At 49.0% G+C, this 12,171-nt stretch overlaps 1 protein-coding gene across 1 annotated transcript; it reads right to left on the bottom strand.

Annotated features, from left to right (window-relative positions):
- Positions 1-7,562: 7,562 nt before the first annotated feature.
- ATXN1L (ataxin 1 like) lies at positions 7,563-11,874 on the bottom strand. Its single transcript, XM_034788399.1, has one exon. The coding sequence runs from the start codon at positions 11,760-11,762 to the stop codon at positions 9,672-9,674; it is 2,091 nt and encodes a 696-aa protein (XP_034644290.1). The 5' UTR covers positions 11,763-11,874; the 3' UTR covers positions 7,563-9,671.
- Positions 11,875-12,171: the final 297 nt, after the last annotated feature.

Here is a 12,171-nt window from a genome sequence, read left to right as displayed (position 1 = left end):
GGAGTTCAGAGGCTGTACCTTGCCTTGGAGAAGCTGACAGACACGGAGTATGGTGGAAACTTCAGGGAAATAGAGGGGGCTCCTGTTGCACAGCCGGGGTACCACCTCCGAGGTGATGCTCTGCTCCAGTGGACCAGGCTAGGACCTAAACATGAGACTAGGCTTCAAACCCTGGTTCTGACACGGACATGCTGTGACCATGGGCAAGTCACCTCACCTCTGCACCACAATTTCCCCATCTGTAAAATGGGCCCGATTAAGGTCTGTGAAGTGCTGTATGTGCAGACTTAGGCCAGTCAGCAGCAGGGATAGGAACTGAGCTCCTGCTTCCTAACCCTGGGCTTCATCCATGAGAGCACGTGACTTTAGGGGAGCAATACCACCACTTTGTGTTATTTTCTGTTAGTATTTTTCTTTATTTCACAAGAAGCTCACTTTGTCCAGTAGTCTCGCAGCACCATTAATGTGGCATAATTTGTCATCTTGTGCAAAATAAAGTGTTACACAGATTAGACAGGCCCATGGTAAAAGGTTCAGAAGGAATCATTTGTACAAACTTTAGTGGAAAGTATGCTACATGTGTAGATACCACAAAGGACAGAGAATTTCTCTGTGCCCTTTTGGAGATTAGGAACATGGGCAGGAAATAACCAAATGAGATTTATCATATTAAAAATGCAGCTCATACATTTGGGGGAAATAATCTGAAACACGGGTACACCCTGGGAGGAAGAAAATGAGGAGCACTGATGCTGAGAGTGGGCAGAGATATAGCTAAACACTGTTATACAGCAACTACAAAGGCTAAAGTCACGTTGGGCTGCACAGGGAAATGTACCACATTAGAGCAGAGGAGCAGATGGTAACCCCCGTGTATTTGTTTTAGTGTTACTGTGCTTAGTTCTGGCAGGAAAGGGGTCCCTAGCCTCTGTTTGCCATAAGCTGGGAATGGACACCAGGGGATGGATCACTTGATGATTCCCTGTTCTGTTCATTCCCTCTGAGGGACCAGGCACAGGCCACTGTCAGAAGACAGGACACTGGGCTAGATGGACCTTTGGTCTGACCCAGTCTGGCTGTTCTTATTCTTACGTACCTTAGGTTATAGTGCAGGAGTGGTCAAACCGCAGCTCTCCGAGCCACATGTGGCTCCTTTACAGTTAAAGTGCAGCTCATGGAGCCCCCCTCCCTCACATCATTCTCCACCTATCAGCCTGGGAAGGGGAGGAACTCGGGGCTTTTGCCTTGCAGCAGGTGGTGGGGCTAGGAGCGTCTGCCAGAGGACGACTAGTGCCTGCTGTTGCCAGGGGCCTACAATCTAAAGTTTTGCCCCCCCACAGCCACACACACCCCCTTTCACCCTCTAGGGAACCTCCCTGTAGCTCTCAAATGTTAGCTCTGCATGAACAGGCAGCAACAGCTGGGAGCTGCAAGGAGGGGGCTGCGGCTTTAGCTCCACGAGGAGAGGCAACAGTAAAAGCAGCAGTTCTCCCTGCACCTCTCAGCTGTTTGCCGCTGCCTGGCCTTTCCCCAGGGCTGCAACTCCCAGCTTGCCAGCTCCAGTAACTGCCATGCAGGAAGGACCCGGCAGCACCACATGACCGAGCAGGGCCAGCAAACCATGGCAAAAATCCGGGTGGGCACGTGACCACACATGGCCTCTGCGGGGTGGGGGTTTTGGGGCTTCAGGCCTGCAGGGATGCGTACTGGGCTCAGGCCTTCAGCAGAAGCCCTGAGCCTGGCAGGTGAGCCCTGGGTCTGGGACTTCTGAAGACTGTCGTAGGCAGCTTGGAGGGTCAGTAAGTTTGGCCACTCCTGTTATATTGTATCTTGGCAACAAAAACTAAGATTTTTGTAAATGAAAATGTAGAAGTTGCATAGTGGAGCCCTAGTTGAGCTAGAAGAGTTCTCACCCTGATTCCTTAGCCTGGTTAAGATTGTTTTTTAAAGAGGTGGTGCATTTCATTCTCACACACCCAAATGCATTGCGAGGCCAGGGGATCAGGAAAAGTCTTAGCAAATGCTAGTCAGTGTGCTCACAGATCTTGCTTCATTAGCCCACTTCTCAACCATGGCTGGGGCTTTCCTCCAACATGAGCACTATGCACCTGACAGATTTCAAGGTCCCACTGTCCCCAGGGAGGGGGGAAAAAAAGGATGACAACAGAATAGTCAGAAAGACTTTCAGCCTCAGTTCAGAGGGCAGAACTGGTTTTCCTCAAAACTTTCCCAATAAATTGACCTTTTTGTAATGTTGAAGGTGAAAAGTCCACACCCCTTTAGCGCATGCTGCAAACCCCACTGCTGCTCAAGCAACTGCAGGTGAATGTAGCAACAGTAAAGAGCAGGCTCCTATATGGACAAATTTGGTGAGTCTTAAAGAGGCATCAACGTGAAAGTCACATCTGGCTGAACATTTTGTACCCACTATAGCTACACATAACACCCTCAACTACTGCAACGGGACCTAGTGAGTTTTTATGACGTTTTAGGCTGGGCTTTGATAGCAGCATAGTCACTCTTCCTTGCCGAAAAGATTCAAATATCAAGGCCCTGATGCTGCAAGGACTGACTTGCTTATGCATCTGTCCAACAGTAAGGATGTTCAGCCTGGAACGACTTCAGCGGGACTCCTCAGAGCAGAACGTTCCACATGTTGAGTCAGTGCGGGGTCAGGACCCAACAAGAGAGAAAATCTGAAGAAAAAAAATTATTTTCAAATGCTTCTGATCTAGGAGGATCCCCCAGCAATCTAGCCTTGGTCCAATGCTACACACTGTTTTTATCTGTGATACTTATACAGCCTCCATCATTGAAGTATCTGAGCACCTTCCAGGCTTCAGGGTATTTAGTTTCACAAACACCTCGGTGAGGTAGGACAGTGGGATTATCCCCTTCGTACAGAAGGGGACTGAGAAACAAAGTAACTGGCACAAGTTCGTACAGGAAGTCTGTGGTGGAGTGAGTCTCCCCAGTCCAGGGGTTTGACAAGAGCGTGGGCCCATGCTTACTCTCTCAGTGATCTGGAAGAACTAAATAAAATCAGTGCTGGTGAAGTTTAGGAGTGACACAAAGATTGGCAGAGGGTAAACAATAAGGACAGACCAGTTCTACAGTACTATTTGGATCACTTGGGAATCTAGGCTTATTCAAACAACATGCATCGGGCTGTATTAAAATGCAAGGTCAAACTTCTAGGAACAAGAATGTAAGTCACATGTACAGGATGTGGGACTGTATCTAGAAAGCAGAGACTCTGAAGAGGACTGAAGAGTCATGGTGAAAACCAACTGAACAGAAAATTCCAAGGCAATTCAGTGGCCAAGAGAGCTAATACAAAACATAGAGCAGAAAATATGCAGTAGAAAGAGGGAGGTGTCATTACCCACTGCATACAGCATCAGTTAGACCATTATTAAACTCATCCTGACAAATTGGAAAGGGCTCAGAAATGAGCTGCAAGAACGATCTGAGGTCTGGGAAAAACTGCCTTACAGCAAGTCTTAAGAAGTTCAATTTCGCTTATCCAAGAGATGGTTAAGAGGTGACTCGATCTTGGTGTGTAAATACCTACATGCAGAGAACATTCTTGATACTAGAGGGCTCTTTAACCTGGTAGAGAGCGGTATAAACACCAAGTGGTTGGAAGTCGAAGCTAGACCAACTCGGACTAGAGATAAGGCACAAATTAAGAGCGAGTGGGATTAACCAATGGGACAGTTTACCAAAGGATATGGTGGAGTCTTCATCATTTGATGTCTTCCCAGCAAGACTGATGTTTTTCTAAAACACATATTCTCACTCAATCAGCACTGTTCCTGTCACAGGAATCATGGGGGGATAAATTTTTTGGCCTGCATTATGCAGCTGGTCAGATGAAATAATCATAATGGTCCCTTGTGTCCTTGAAATATAACTTTAAAATAAAATAAGATCCAGCCACAGCATTTAAAAGCTTTCCCAGAAACAGGATTTTAATTTATTGAGTAAATGTAAAGAAACTAATTTGACAGTGCCCCTTAATTTTGTATTAGGCGCTTCAGATACAACAGTGATAGATGCCTGGGAACCAATTATGAGAATTGTTTGGAGAGTTGCAAGCAACCAAAACTATTCAGGAGCCTGAGTGTTTGTTGCAACAAGCATTTAATCCTTCTCAAAGCTTCCTCAACAGTTTGCACCGATCATGGGTGTCACATCCTGCCAAAATTGTTATTTTCTTACCTTTAGTTGAGATATTTGCTTGCCCCATCATGTGTCACTGTGAGGGCTGACTTCCAGGAGCAAGCACTGCCTCTCTGGGCCTTGTCAGATACACTTTGTCCTGTGTTGTCTTGTTTAGTTCTTCCTTTGCTGTTGGCGCTGATCTTGGTCCTCTGTTCTTACCGCTATCCCTTTTTACTCCTTTAACAGCCCCATGCACTGTGATGTTTGCCCTTCAAACGTTATTCCTGCTGCTCCACAGTGCATTAGGGGATTAGGCTTCGCTACTGATCAGGGCTAGCCCAGAGGAATGGCTGTAGGAACTGGATATGCAGAAGGGTTTGAACATAGACACTGATCATAAGCCATGTTTACTAGCAGGCTCTTGCCACTTACTTACCCTTGTGTCAGCCTCCAGATCACTTTGTATAAGAAGAGGGGGCTTGCATCCAAATGCCCAAAGGAGCATGGGTGCCATAGAGAAGCAAGGAGTCGCAAACACAGAAGGAAAAACTATTGGTTTATATATAGATATAGATATATAGATATATACTGTGTTTACATAGTCAACAAGTTAAATGCAATATTCATAAGAAGAGCATTAACAATAAAAATACAATCTGTGTGTAGCCAAGTACAGACTTAAAATGGTAAAACAGGAAAGGATCTCACCAAAAGTACAAATATACAGTACAAATTGATTTATTTAAAACAGTTACAAAAAAAGCACAACAAAATAGAGATTATCCTTAGAATTATTAATGCTTTGTTAGAGATCAGGTAGGAAGAGAGGGGCTGGGACAAGGTTGGAGGGGAGCACCTGACTAGTTCTAAGGCTTTAGATACAATGCAGTTGGTTACATGTCAATACAGCCATTACATAACTGGGGATTATAGTTGAGGATTGAGTACTTATCTACAAGACCACCTAGCTGTGGGTCAGCCCAGCCCGTTTTCCCAGCGTGGCACTTCCCTACTTCTTGAGACCCCGAAGCCATTTGCATGCAACAGTCCTTCCCCTGACTCTAAGGTGCTATGCAAGTGGAGAGAACCTGGGATGTACCGTGTCTGTCTGGAGGGGTCTAGCATGCCTGGGAAGGATGCTAGGGGCTAGCTGTGCAGTCCTCGCCCCCCAACGCACACAGATATAAATGCAGCGGAGGGGTCTCCACCATCAGCACATTCACGGCACCAACAGCACACCCTGGTTCAGACTCCCTGTACAGAATGCGCATTCAGAGCCATTTTAGCAGCTTCCTCTGCACAATTTCAGGCCCTAGAACAGCCCAAAAGACAGAGTGGTTCTGAGTTTGACACTAGGGAAAGGCACATGCGCTGCTGCAGGCAGGAACTGGTGTTCAGGCTGCTTGAGCCGCTGTGGTTAACAAACAGAACATTTGCTAAGTTATAGGGATTTTTACTTCTCTACGGGGGAAAGAAGGGTATGAAATGGAACAAACACTTAATGTGAAAAGTGCATTTTACTAGTGCCCCTGCTAGGAAGGGCTGGCAGAGCTCCCTCTGCAGCACTCCTCCTTTCTAGCCAGGGCTTCCTCTGCATAGTCTGGGAGTAATGGGAGCTCTGTCACTCAGCCTAGTCCCCTGTTCCTGGGGAAACGGCATACACCCTAGCTGCCAGCCTGGCCTCTGCTGGGCGGCTGTCCCCTGGAATGTTTCAGGAGATGGAACAGATGGCTGCAGATCCTCATTATTGCATATTATGGAATCTTCCCAAAGCCCCACCGTGAGCCTGGCAGGGAAGATGTGCCTGAAGACCCCAGCGCCCTGGCCAGATCACCTACACTGGGTGAGGCTGAGGCCAGCAGCTCTCCTTCCCTCTGTAGTGTAACAGCAGAAACACCTTATTGCTCTGGTAAGTCTATCCCCACCCTTGCCAACACAGAAGCCCCCGCGGCCAGCTCATTCTGGACCCTCTTTCAGATCATCCCTTCCTGCAAACCAGAGAACCCCAGCAGGCTCTTTCTTGGGCTCCCACACAGTCACTCCTCTCAGCTTCCCCCATACTTACTACCAGGGCTTTGGAGCTGTGCTCCGGCTCCACTCCAGCTCCAGGCAAAAACCTGCAGCTCCACTGCTCCACGCTCCGGGCTCCACTCCAAAGCCCTGCTTACTACCTCCAGACTTTCCTGAGACCAGCCGACACACAGACTACCACTACAGCATCCCATAACCAGCTAGGGGAGATTCTGATGACTGTCGGGGGACCTGGCAGCTTCTGTGCTCCATTTCTGTTACCTGCCTCTGGGGCAAGGGTCCAGTATCCTACATCCTTCATTCGGTACTACCCTCTGGATGTGGTCTCGGTGCTGCTGTAAGGGCCCAGAATAGAAGAGTGACAGCTGGAACTTACTTGCTGAACTGTGGGATTGGTCAGAGGGAGAGAAGAGGAAAAGCACTGAGAAAGGTCACACTCCTGCTGGCTTCCTCCACTGAGCTGACATCAGCACTGCTTACCATAGATATGCAAGCAGGCAGTAGGACAGACTGGCAGTCAGGTGGAGAAAGGTGACAGAGCAAACTGTGGGGAGCACAGAAGTTACATTTTAGCCTAGCTGTAGTTGGCTTGGAAAGCATCTGCGCCTACCCTTTTAGCTGGCTGACTGCCCCTTCACTGTGCTCTGACACAGTAACATCCCCACTATGAAGCAGACTCTTCAAAACCCCTTTCTAAGAGGGACAAAGAGGCTCCTGTATTTAGTGAGGCACATGGCAGGGGTCTGCACCATTCAACTGCTCAAGTAATCTCCCTCCATGCACACAACCAGCCCCCTTACATTTCTAATCCAAGATGCATGTGTACCTGCCATAACCTTCTCCTCACCTATCAACCCACTACAGAAAACTACCTCTTGGCTCCTTTGCCCTGTGCCTACATCCAGCATGCAGGCTACTCAGGACAAGCCACTGTAACAACCAAGATCTTCATTCAGGAGAGTCAAGCAAGCAGCAAGTAGGTGAAACAGCAGGGAAGAAGTGTGATGAGAGGCCAAGCACCTAGAGCTTGGCCAATCTGTTTTACAGCCAAAAGGTGCTGTGCAAACATCTGTCCTCTCTGCTGCTGCAACCAAGGGAGGCCAAAGTTTCCCAGGAAGAAAGTGTCATTTTGGTTTTAGTCTTTCAAATTTACTAATGGGACTAACTAGAAATTGCTTATTGGCCAGAAGGAGCTGCAGATTATGCATCCAGAGCCCAAAGAAAAGTGAAGACAGCTAGAATCTCTGCTCTGGAAGAGGCCTGGTGAGGCTACATTGCCACAGGTCCAGACACCTTCCTGACATCAGATCAACCCACGAGCAAGACAGGGAAAGCACTTGTTTGCCTTGAGGGGGGGGGGGGGAGGGAGAGGAGAGATACAAGTGCAGACATTTCAACGGTGGCGATAGAATAACCTGCCAAGAGCGTTCGGGGGATCCCAGCACTAAAGAGACAGGTAGATGTGCCGGGGGGAGGAACATTCTGGGGACTCTCTAAGCCTAAGACACAGTGTTCCCACATAGTGCACATACACCAGTGCCAACTCGGTTAGGAGGCACATCAAGGGGAATGTGGACAAACACTGATCTGTTAGGAGCCACAACTACTGCAAGCTCAGCAGAACAATAAAGGTTGTGGAGGAAGATAAAAGGTGCAGAGACTGTTCACCAGCTGGAGGCATTGATACCCAAGCGACTCAGGGAGACAGAATAAAAATAGCGCCCAACAGCCAAGCACTCCAGGGAGCAGTGTTTGGGAAGATGGAAATTGAGGAAAAAACAAGAGGAAGAGAAAGCAAGAAGCTGCGAAATAGAACTGGAGTGAGACACTATCAGGAACCCAGCTCGAAGCTTGAGGTGCATGCACTCCTCAAAGATACTAACTCCTCTACGCAGGCATGTTCCGAATACAAAAACTGTTGACTGTAATACAATGAGGAATACTCAAAAGTCAGGATATGCCAAAGTGAAGATTCTCTCATTCTCACCACCTGGTTGGCCTATTCTGGATTTCTTCTTGTGCAGTCAGAGGTGACTTGGTAATAAGAATGTCCAGAGTGAGCAAGTTAGTGTGAATATAAGTACTTTCACTTGGACGGAGTGTTATTACCATAATAAACTGTTCTACACATCATGTTTAAGAAAAAGACTCATCTCTCAATTTCACTGTGTAGTTCTGCAGTGGAACTCCACAGAGAAGCACCAGAGCATCCAGTGTCAAAGGACACCTACGAAATTGTCCAAAGATATTGTGCATGTTATTCCATAGTCCTGTGATTAGTAGAGAGACTCTAAACTTAGTGGAAATTTTGTATAATGCCTGCACACACATTTTTCTCGTTTATAGTTGTTATAACAAATTACCCTGGAAGGAGCGATTAGCCACCTGGAAAGCTTTTGTCTGGAGTAGTTCAGCCAATTTTGATTTATTGATGCACACAAGTGTCAGTCTTTTCACAGTGGAAGAATACATTTTCATCCTCATCTAAAGAGCAACTTAAAAGCATTTTGGCTCAGTTTTCCTCCCAAAAATTCAGCTACAATCTGAATCCAAGAATGGAAAGTTTAAGCCCAAAAGGAGATTTTTTTAGGAAGTTATGACCATGTGAAGAAAGCTTTAAAATGCAGTCTTCATATCACCTTTATTACAGCAATTACCACTAGGAAATGCTATAATTAGACTTAGCTTTGGTGACAAATAATTACGTAGGTATCTGTATAGTGGGGAACCAACTTACAACTCATGCCCTATTCCAGCTGCCATAGGCCCTTCCCCAGTTCCCTGTTCAATCACTCCCTACCCATCCTCTAGGACCTTCCTCTCCAATTTCTAATATTCACTGCAGTCTCTTTCTACAGATGCTTTGCTAGAAGAAAGCCCAATAGGATTCAGTGGAGGAGACACATCAAGCAGAAGCCACCAGAGCAGCACCTGCATCTCCCCCACACCTCACAAACAGCTCCATTTGTGAAGAAGTTTCCTTTTAAAGTGCATGTGTGAAGAAAGGGGGTGCTGAGAGCAGTGTCCCCTGAATCCCAGTGAGGACTCACCCCTTCCCACCACGAAAAGAGGAATAAGAACTTCAGACATTTTATCTGCTACCTTAAGCTGTGGCTTTTTGGGTCTGCTCTTCTTGACTCCCCCACCCATCCTGAATGCTCAGACCCTGCCCTGCAGGAAACTCAGGCACTAAGACAGATGTGTGAAAGTCCCAACCTCTGGAATGCTTCTAGTCACACGATCACGACCACATCACCTGTCCTCCATCCTTAGTTAGCCCATTGCTGCTGCTCCCTGAGGACTGGAGCCCTCTAGATTCCTCAACGATCAACAATTGAACTGGAACAAATCCAGCTCTGCACGGCAACGAGCAGCCGGGCTGGTGAACCCACCACTCAGTCTGTGCAAATTCTCCACCTGAAAGAAGTGAGGCTCGCTCATGGGCGACATCCCAGGTCGTGGCCTCAAAGAGCTCACTTCCCTGCATTAGAACGCCCTTCGATGGACAGCTTGACCTCCTGTGGAATGAAAGAGGGACGAAGCAGGGACGGACGAGACCCCTCCCCCTGCATGCTGTATCTTTGGAAGCCTGGGGCTGTCCAGCAGTGCTGAGCACCAGGGTCAGGCTGGGAGGAGTCTGTACAGGAAATCTGGGCTGCACTGTCCCTTTCTGTCTGATTCTTCCTCTCACTAGCTCGGTCAGATGGCTCTCTGGGCCCCTGACCTGTTCTCTCGGGCCTCTCTCTGGTGGGCACCAGCTGGCCTGCAAGAGGGCAGTTAGCCGGAGAAGCAGAGTTGCCATTCAAGCTCTGTAAACTGATTGATATGCAGACATCGCCCACCTGCAGCCTGTGACAGGGCAGAGCAAAGAGCTGAGCGGTCCGCCCCGGGCTACAGGAGGACCAGCCCTGGCCATACACGAAGAAGGGATGCTCGGGGGGTACGTCAATGCTCACTTTACTCTGTTGCTCCCCAACCACAAAATGCAATGTGACAAACCCAGGCCACTGGCTCTCCTGGATATCCACCACTGTGCTGGAGTCAATCTTCAGGCCCCCGCTAACCTCAGCACTCCGCACAAAGTCCTGGGTCTGCAGGTCTTCCACCCTCTTCAGCTCCCCTGTGGCCAGCTGTATGATGGCTCCTTTCATGAAATGGGAGGGCAGATGTGAGGAGCTGGGGGGCTGCAACTGGGCTGTGTCCTTGTCACGCGAGCTTCCGCAGATCTGTGCATCTGGACTCTCTCTCATCAGGATTTCTGAAGCAGAAGACCTGATGGGCTCAGACCCAATACGCACCAAGACTGGCTTGCCATTGGCTACCACCATTCCTTTGGGTAACTGTCTGTGTCTAACTGGCTCCTCAGGGGACATCACATATGGACTCCTGGCCTGGCTTTTCTCAGCTGTTTCCACTGGGTTCCTCAGCAAGCCCCTTGACTCCCCCTGCTGATCAGGGATATTATGGCAAAGGTTTAAAGGGCTCAGGCCATCCTTTCTCTGGGCTGCCAGAATAGAGTAATCCTGAGAAGCCAACACCCCAACCACTCTCTGCACCTCCAAGTCAGTGTCTGGCGTGCTTCTGTGAGCTGGCACAGAGTCCTCTGTTCTCAGAGTCTGATAACCTGAAAAGAGCTGTCCATCCACCACACACTGCACTGCAGCCCCAGGCTGCGGGCCTTCAGCTTTATTGCTGGCAGAGGCCAAAGCCTCACTGGTCCTCCTCACCACACTATGCTCCAGATGTCTCTGACCACCATTGGCAGAGGCTACCTCTGAACTCAGTTGACTTTCTTGCAGAGGAGGATCTGGGCTTCCCCCTACAGTGGCGCTCTCATATGCTGAATACCCTGGTGGGAGCCGAGACATCTGGTAATAGACAGGAACTCTACTCTGTGTGATGTCCAGTGGCTGGACTCCAGCATGGTGCTGCATTTGGCCTGAAGGGGAGATGACAGCGGCAGCTTTGCTGAAAGCATGGGCAGGAGAGGTAGTCTGGGGGGAAGGAGTGGCTTCTTCTGTAAAAAGAGAGGCATATGGCACAAAACGGGGAACATGAGAGGTGGTGAGGTTGGCAGAAGGTGATAGAAGAGGACTAGGGAGGAAGCTGGGGGGCACAGCATAGGGCACTGTGTAATGTGACCCTATAAACTGAAGAGACGTAGAGGGAATCTGAGCATAGTGGATGGGGGAATACGGAATCCCTGGATGCTGGATCAGGGAAGAGGTTACATTAAAGCTAGGGGGCAGAGGACTCATGTTCACAACTGGGTGGAGACCAGTGGGAGAGAAGGTGGCTGGAGGCACAGCCACTTTGTATAGCATGCCATATTGATCCACAGTCAGGCCAGCTACTGCTTCAGCACCATCACTGCCAAGGCCATATCGTAACGGTGCTTGGCTCTGCCCAGTCACCACGACGCTCCTGCACCACTCTGGGGCATCGCTCACGGGCGTGTGATTGGTAGAGCAGCTGGCTACCCTCCCCACATCCTCACTGGTGACTGGAAGGTCTCGTTTCTTTGGGGGAAGGCATTCCTGGCTTCTCTCATGAGCAGGTTTCATATTGCTTTGTGGTGTCCCAGGAGAACGAAATGGCACTGCTTCCTCATGTGGGCATCAGCAGGGGCTGCTGTGCGCTGGCTTTGAACTCCACAGCACCGCTGGCTGCCACAGCCTCATCTGTGGAGGAACAAAGAGAGAAGTGAGAAGTCAGCAGGTCCCACACAGCAAATGGAGAGGCAGAGTGGCCAGGGAGCCTCCTCCTGACAGGACACAAACCAGAAGTGAAAGGGGAGCAGAACGCAGAGTGGGAACAATGGCTAGGACAAGGCAGTCTAGAGAAGACTACAACACAATGAGTAATCCAGAAAGGGAAGAACCCACAACTCCACCCTGAGAACTGGGTTGGAAAAAGAAAAAGGCCCTACCCCGAACAGACAGCCCGCAGGGCAGGGGAAGGGAAAGGAGGAGG

Source organism: Trachemys scripta, chromosome 13, assembly GCF_013100865.1.
Source record: "Trachemys scripta elegans isolate TJP31775 chromosome 13, CAS_Tse_1.0, whole genome shotgun sequence".
Lineage (NCBI taxonomy): Eukaryota > Metazoa > Chordata > Testudines > Emydidae > Trachemys > Trachemys scripta.
The sequence above is the reverse complement of the archived record's forward strand: the minus strand, read 5'-3'. Positions and strand labels throughout refer to the sequence as shown.